Here is an 8,453-nt window from a genome sequence, read left to right as displayed (position 1 = left end):
GTTAAGAACTAATAATAGAGAGAAGGAAATGGGAGTTTTATCATCGATGAGAGCAATAAGGGGAGAGAAACGATTAAATGAGAAACGATTAAGTGGGAATGGGATTGTTGGATATTTTGATCACCCTCATCACCTGCTATCGCCGACGCTGATTGACACGAGAAACAGTCGGATCAATTGCCAGGTATGCGGAGAATGGCTTTGGTCAGGTGATCACTACATTTGCAGTGATGGATGTCCATACGGCGTGCATATATCATGTGCGGAGCTTCCGAAAGAGGTGGAAAGCCCCTTTCATCCTCGACACCCAATTACCCTGAAGCGACCTCAATATACCACACAGTTTCTCTGCCGGGGTTGTAATTTGGAATTCAAAGGCTTCGGCTACTGCTGCAATTATTGCCAGTTCGAGCTTGATCGTATATGCGTGTTGTTGGAAACAAACAAAATGCAAACGCTAACACATCCTCACCACGAACATCAATTGGAACTCTTTGAGAACGTGCCCAACAAGCGTTATAACTGCGCGGTATGTCTAGGATACTGCTCAGATCCTCTTCCAACCTATGGTTGCTTGCAATGTCTCTTATTTCTCCATAAATCATGTTTTGATGAGAGGAAGTTTCCACTAGAGATCCAACACTACTATCATCCCCATCCTCTCACCTTCTCTATTACATCACATCGAACATTGACACCATCACCTCAAACAGCTACAAGATATCCAGAATTGACCCTCCCTACAACATCATCACCTCCAAAATCCACTACACCATCACCTCTAACTTTTACTTGCAAAGCTTGTCACAAATCGGCTGGGGAAATTCATTGGTGTTATAGCTGTAAACAATGCCAAGATTTTGTGATGGATATTGCTTGCGCCACTATCAAATCTGAAACTGCAAGTCAAATTCAGCATTTCCTCCACGGACATCCTTTGTCACTTCATTACAAGGACATCAACGATCAACAAGTTGCATCGTGCCGAGTATGTATGAAAAGCTGTACAGGTACTACCTATGTTTGTGGCAGACGTTCTTCTGACTACTGTAAGAAAATCCACTTTCATGAATCATGCCTTCAGTTTCAGCAACAGATCTGCCATCCCTTCCATCCATACCATCTTCTCACCCTGCTGGATCAGAGCAATTCTAATGGAAGCTGCAATGCCTGTCGCAATTCTTCTAATCCTATGTCCCAAATCTTCAACTACATTTGTGAGAGTCACAATTGCAGATTTCTCTTGCACGCTGAATGCAGTACTGTGATGGTGCCTGCCATAACATACCAAGGGCACGATCACCTTTTAAGATTCCGGGACTGGGACAACAATGTAGAGAATACTAAACTTATGTGCAGCGCTTGCAAATCCAATATTTGTGAATCATATGCCTTCACTTGTCTCTATTGTGATCTCAATCTCCATCTCACCTGTGGTCCCTTACCATATATCATTAAACACGAAGATCATAATACACATCCCCTCTTCCTTGCAAATTCACCGGTCCAAGAGGAAGTGGAAGATGAGACAGAAGAATTCTATTGTCATGCTTGTGAGGAAGAAAGAGATCCACAATTACCCGTTTATTATTGTGCAGAATGCTATTTTGTTGTTGAAATCAAATGCGTCTTCTCTCAGGTAACCTGATATACAATCTTTAGACCTTTTTATTCCAGAATTGAAATCACTGTAAGTTATTTCCGAATCGTATCACTTACACTCTTTTTATGACTTGGACAAAAAAGGAAGTCATCTCAGGGAAAGAATTCTAGATTGCATGTTTTGTAACCATTTTAATGATAACGATTGCATAGCATTGACGCTTGTTAATGTCAAGTACATTTTCAAAAACTAATCTTTTAATCATTTTCCAACATGACAACATTAGAGCGGATGTGTAGATGGTTTATTAAACGTAGGTTCAAGCGTAAAAGAGATTTATCTACAAGCCCTTGCTTTAAATATTTTATTCAATTATCCAATTACTAGAGTAAAAAACTCATTGCTAATAATAATAATAATAAATAAATAAAGTAAAAACTTCATTGTTATTATTTTACTAGTTGCAAACATGTGCAATGCACAAGAATATAAAATTATTTGTAATTTGGTTTAATGTGTAATTTGTTTTCTGAAATTTGTTGAACATTATATATATATACTAGTTGTAGACCCGCGCATTACACGTGATTATTTTTTAAATAAAATACTATTTTAGTCCCTAGACTATATAAAGATTTTTTTTTTAATTATATTCAATTGTTGATTTGATTGCACTATATAGTTTTTAATGTCCTCTGTATAGCCATCTCTATTTTATTTCTTACTCCTCTTTACCATCATTTTATTTTCCAAATAACAATTATTAATTGACATTTGATTTCATTTCTTTTTTTCTTCCTTCATTTATTCTTTATTACTTTATATGTTCCCTTACTAGTTGTAAATTTTATGGTTATTAATAAGAAATAGATATCATGAATGGCTTAAATAGTTATAGATGTAGTTATGTTAGTGGTATGTCAAAGGTTTTTTTTTTTTTTTAATGGGGGATGTGGCTAAATTTAAATGTTAAATAAAATGATATGAGAAAAAAAAAATACATAACAATAAACACTAACTCACCCAAATAATTCTATGTAATATAATAATAGTACATTCTTATATACTATTTTTAATTATTTATAATGCAATATGATAATATATAACAATCAAAGTCATAAAATAAAAATAAAATAAAAAAACTTAAAACACAAAACTAAATCCCATCAACCAAAATAGAGTTCTAAAGAATACAAAACTTTATCAAGCTAAAATAGAGATGCAAGGAAAATAAAAATAAAAATCCACCAAAAAATTGAGGGAGAAAGAGTGGGAAATAACCACATTTTTGTAAGAGAAAATTATGTAAAGAATGGAAGAGTGAATGACAAATTTATACTAAGAGGATGATAATAAAAAGAACCAAAATAAAGGAAGATAAAAGGAAAGAGGAAAAGTGATACCAAGGTAGAATGTTTGGGGAGATGAAAAGGTAAAGAGAAGGAGAAAAGTTGGAGAAAGTGTAAATGTTAAAAAAAAATGAGTACAATTTGATGAGCACAGTAAAAATTACATTTTTTAAAAAAAAACAAAACAAAAAGAGAGAGAAAATATAAATAATTTAATGATAAGGAGGATGTGATTGAATTTCAATATTGAGTAAAATAGAAAAGAAGAAAAAAATAAGAAAAATTAAAAGATATAACAACAAATACTAAATTATCCAAATTATGGTATGTAATTGAATACTATTTTATTTTTATCTACTATCTTTAATTTTTTATAATGTAATCAGATAAAATTTAACAATCAAATAGCAAAATAATAATAATAATAATAACTTAAAACACGAAACTAAATCGTATCAACCTAAATTAGAGTTCTTAAAAACACAAAAATTTATCAATCTAAAGCAGAGATGCAATAAAAAATAAAAATCCACCAAAACATTGAGAGAGAGAGAGAGAGAACCTTTTTGTGAGGGAAAACTATGTAAAGAATGGAAAAGAGTGACAAATTTATAGTAAGAAAGAAGGGATAAGAAGAGAAATAAAGGAAGATGAAGGAATAGATGAATAGCAATATAGTGGGGAGATGAAAAGTTAATAGAAGAAGAAAGGTTGAAGAAAGTGTAAAAATTTTAAAAATAAGTGAATGTAAAAAAAGTTATAGGAAAATTGGAAATAAAAAAGAAATATATATAGATGTTAAAACCGACAAAATGAATATATAAAGTTAATAATCTATTTATATATATATATATATATTTGTAAAAAAATGGGAATAAATAATAAATAATAATTATGTGGCGAATGACATGACGATGAGGTGACGCGAGAGGAGTTCAACAGAATAAATGTCACGCTTTAACTTTTAGTAATATATAGATTAGGACTTTCTAAAGTACACTTAGCCAAATAGTGAACTATGTTCTCTTGGATTTTCTTCCATACAACTAAGCTTTCTTAAATTTCAAATTTATTATTTTGAGCCATTTCAAATTTCTCATCTCACAAAGATCATCATCTCCATGTTCAAACTTAATTATCTCACTTCTAAAACAATTAAATATTAAACTAAATCAAAATTAAACCAAAAATTAAACCCATAAAGCCAAAGTAGAGTTTCCAAAAACACAAAAACTCATTAACCCAAAGTAGAGATGCAATAAAAAAAAATTAAAAAATCCACCAAAAAAAAGAAGAAGAAAAAAGAGAGATAGAGAAAGAGTAATCACATTTTGTATGTGCATAAAATAAATTGAATGGGAGAGAGGTGCATAGGAGTAAGTAATACCAAATTCATAGAAAATATGGAGAATATAGGAGTGAAAAAAGAGAGAGGAAGGATTGGAGGAAGAATAATGATATAAGGCAAGAATCATTTGATTGGAATGAAATTTTGAATGGGTACACTTGACTATATAAATCATTTAAAAAATAAACCTTTCAACAAAGATATATATTGAATTTCTTCATCTTGTGATATATATTTTTTAAAATGGGATGTGATGTCAATATGTGGGCTGTGATGTTGATATGTTATTTTCATCCAGATTGTTATTGTTGTTAATTGGTTGGTTTTGGACTCCTGCTAAATATTATTAATTGAAAATGAGAATAGAGCAAAAGATAGAGAGTCGTAGAGAAGAGAGATGGAAACATGTTGCAGAGATTTATTTATTTATTTTTTTTTTTTTTTTTTTTTTGTCTTTCTCTCTGCATCTAAGAGAGTTGTAGGGGAGACCTGAACTCCTAGGGAGAAAATAGAGAAGGGAAAATGCTAAAACTATGAACTATTTTACAAACTATGGATGTGGTGAGTAGTAATTGATAAGGAAAAAAGTAATATTAATGGTGGGCCCAAACGAAAACTAGTAAGAATTTGCCATATTAACAGATTATAAAAATATTGTAAAATAGTTTGAGAGAGAGAGAGAGAGAGAGAGTTTTGGGAATAGAAAAAAGATTTGGCTTTATTTATGACAAATATAAAGTGATTTTACATTGTTAGATCTAATAGTAATGGACCGTTGAAAAAAGGTGCAACTCTTACAAAGTTACACCAAGTGTAACTTAAACCTATATACATACATACATACATACATATATATACACACACATTGTGGGTGGATCAAGATCGGCCCAAGTTGAGCCCAGGCCAAGGTTTGATAACTCATAGTCCGGTCCAAAGTTAGGCCCAGGCTAAAGACCATTATCTCGTAGTTCAGCCCAAATGTGATAAGTACTAAGCGAGGACACACATAAGTCATCATACCCTCAACAATGGCATCCGAGCAAACCTCACCCTACCTCCCAAGGAAGAGAAATGGTGCCTTGGGGAAGTCCACTAGCCGAGCACGAAATTTGGCGTCAGGTTCAAGTTACTAGGGAATCATTCCAACAACAAAGTGACAAATCCCACTCTCTAACACAAGATTGGATGTGATTGAACAGTAGCCTAGACCTAGGAGGCCACCTGGACACCATGAGTGGAGGTGCCTGCATACCAGTGAAATATTCCTTCATCATTATGGGTCCACTACGAAGATGGTATAAAAAGAGGAAAGGGATTAGATTTATGGGTTGGAACATTTCGGGAGGGGAGAGAAAACACGAGAGAGAGAGGACTTATCAATCACCACTTCAGAAAGGTGATCCAGCTCAAGACGCCATAGAGACACCTCTATTGTTTGAGATCATCCTCAGGTAGCAAAATTTTTAAATAATAAACCGCCTTATAACCGATTATCAATGCCATCCATAATAATAATAATAACCTTCTCTTGGGATCTCCCATTGTGGGCTATACCCAACACAGTATACAAATTTTTTTTGGGGAGGGGGGGGGGGGGGGGTGTTTAGGCCCAACGATCTTTATTGAGAGAGAGAGAGAGAGAGAGAGAGAGGTGTGTGTGTGCATGCAAGTACCGCTTGCATGAATTTTAAAAACTTAAACCCACAACCTTAATTTCATGTTAAGTGATTTAACCATAACTTATTTTTTTACTTCTCCCATTTGTCATCTCCACACATCTTTATCTTCCTCTTATCTCTTATCTGATGGGCAGAAGTGTCATAGAAGTTAGTTCTTATCCTAAAACATTAATTGCGAAGTTTAATGCAATTATGAAGTCCTATTAAAGGGTTTATATGAACAGAATTTATTATAGAAATCTCATCCCGTGCGTAGCGCAGACTTTACAAAATATATGACATGGTGTAGAAAGTGTCATAAGGCAAAACTTATTAGATTATTTAAAGCATGATGGCTTCCTTTGTCTAACATTTTACTTTTGATTCGTACTCTTGACTTAATCTCTGGTTGGTTTCTAGATAATATCATCGCTAAATGGAGACTATGGAGACGTAGAATTGAGGAGTACTCTTGCATGAATTTTAAAAACTTAAACCCACAACCTTAATTTCATGTTAAGTGATTTAACCATAACTTATTTTTTTACTTCTCCCATTTGTCATCTCCACACATCTTTATCTTCCTCTTATCTCTTATCTGATGGGCAGAAGTGTCATAGAAGTTAGTTCTTATCCTAAAACATTAATTGCGAAGTTTAATGCAATTATGAAGTCCTATTAAAGGGTTTATATGAACAGAATTTATTATAGAAATCTCATCCCGTGCGTAGCGCAGACTTTACAAAATATATGACATGGTGTAGAAAGTGTCATAAGGCAAAACTTATTAGATTATTTAAAGCATGATGGCTTCCTTTGTCTAACATTTTACTTTTGATTCGTACTCTTGACTTAATCTCTGGTTGGTTTCTAGATAATATCATCGCTAAATGGAGACTATGGAGACGTAGAATTGAGGAGTACTCTTGGACATTCTGGTAAGTTGATTTGCAAAAACAAGGCAAAGGAGATGGTGCAAAAGAAAGAACATGTCAAGACAACTTTGACCTTTTATGACAATTTGAAATCTTGGAGTAGAGATGAGATTGAGCAATTGAATAGTGTTTTGAGGGTTGAAATGAAAAAAGTTATTGCTAAAGAGGATGACAATGATGAAGATAGTGAATTCGAAGCTTTCCTTCATTCTGATAAGAATTACACACAACTCACGAAGGTTATTGATCGTATTGCACCATTTATGAGTGTAGAGAATGTTCAGTGGGCTCCTAAAGAAGAGGTAGCTAGTGTTGGGGATTACATGATTATCCGAAGGTTGGCTCCCATCCTTGAGCACTTGCTTTCCAAACACGGGGATATTAGTGCTATGTCCACGTTAAGGCCAAAGGTAAAAATGTATTTATTTAACATGTTATGTGAGAGTATATATAGCATGATAAACACCAAGATTGTGGATGTCACAGAGGATTTGCTTCTCAATTGGTGGACAAGGTTGAGGATATTACAATTAGCAGAATTCAAAATTCAATTTGCTTTTGACCATTTAAGAAGAGTTGTGCAGGCTTACCTTGGTCTTCATGTTGAAAAAGAAGAAGACGATGCTCTTGATAAAATCGATAGAGATATCTTGGCACTTCAAGAAAAACGCAAGAGCATAATTGCAGCAAAATCAGCAAGATCCAGCTTTACTAAGGAACGCTCGAGAGAGGCTTCAATATTGAAGAATTGGAAAGCGGGAACCTTATTCTTATATAATAAGTGAGGTCTTGACTTGAAAGGGAGATCCGAAGTAGTAGATTGTGTCATCCTTTGGAGTGAGGGAAAAGTAGATATTGGACACTACCAAATACTTCATTATATAATATTAATAAATGATTGGCATGCTTGTAAGTTTTTTCTCTTTTATTGGGCTGCCTAATTTATGTGTTGCGATTTTTAGTGGTACTTATTATTGTACTAGAATGTTTGACCATTTGAATTTGTAAGGAGCTTTCGAATAAGAAAGTCATTATTATGCATTTGTTACCTCAATCTTATCTACAAATTTCCATGAACAAGACAACTAGTTACACCTTAGTCGTGTTACCTATCCCATGAACATTTTATGGTAGAGGAAACATTATTGTTATAATATATTAAACCATTGTTAGCCGGTGGTATGATTTTCTTTGGTCAATCTATTCTTAGAATATTGTAGCCATATATCATATATGTTGGCAAAATGGTAGAAGCGAGTTATACATAAACTTTACATAAATTGTAAACTGTCGCTTTAATTCCTCTCAAAAAAAAAAAAGTTTATAAATCAGGTCCTCAAAAAAAAAAAAAAAAAAAAAAAAAATTATAAATCAGTTTTCAATTTTAACGAAATTATATAGTACTAACTCAAAAAAAAAAAAAAAAAAAAAAAAAGAAGAAGAAGAAGGAGAAATTTTATAGCTCACATAACATTACTCTTTATTGCATGGCTGTGTTACAGACAAAAAAGGTAATTGACTGTTTTTTCCTCTAGTAAGATTCAATAAGATTAAGAGACC

The 8,453-nt window shown here is 33.1% G+C and overlaps 1 protein-coding gene across 1 annotated transcript; it reads left to right on the top strand.

Annotated features, from left to right (window-relative positions):
• The first annotated feature begins 339 nt into the window (after positions 1 to 339).
• On the top strand, positions 340 to 7,971 carry LOC126700014 (uncharacterized). Its single transcript, XM_050397994.1, has 2 exons — positions 340 to 1,639; positions 6,833 to 7,971. The coding sequence occupies exons 1-2, from the start codon at positions 449 to 451 to the stop codon at positions 7,676 to 7,678; spliced, it is 2,037 nt and encodes a 678-aa protein (XP_050253951.1). The 5' UTR covers positions 340 to 448; the 3' UTR covers positions 7,679 to 7,971.
• Positions 7,972 to 8,453: the final 482 nt, after the last annotated feature.

This window comes from Quercus robur, chromosome 9 (assembly GCF_932294415.1).
Source record: "Quercus robur chromosome 9, dhQueRobu3.1, whole genome shotgun sequence".
NCBI lineage: Eukaryota > Viridiplantae > Streptophyta > Magnoliopsida > Fagales > Fagaceae > Quercus > Quercus robur.
Note: the sequence above shows the minus strand (reverse complement) of the source record. Positions and strands in the feature narration are given on the sequence as shown.

What these genes read in the sequence shown, in the direction of transcription:
- LOC126700014 (XM_050397994.1), top strand. Translation starts at nt 449, where the DNA reads ATGCAAACGCTAACACATCCTCACCACGAACATCAATTGGAACTCTTT. An exon ending in TCAAATGCGTCTTCTCTCAG is followed by an intron (nt 1,640 to 6,832) that starts GTAACCTGATAT and finishes GTTGGTTTCTAG; the next exon opens with ATAATATCATCGCTAAATGG.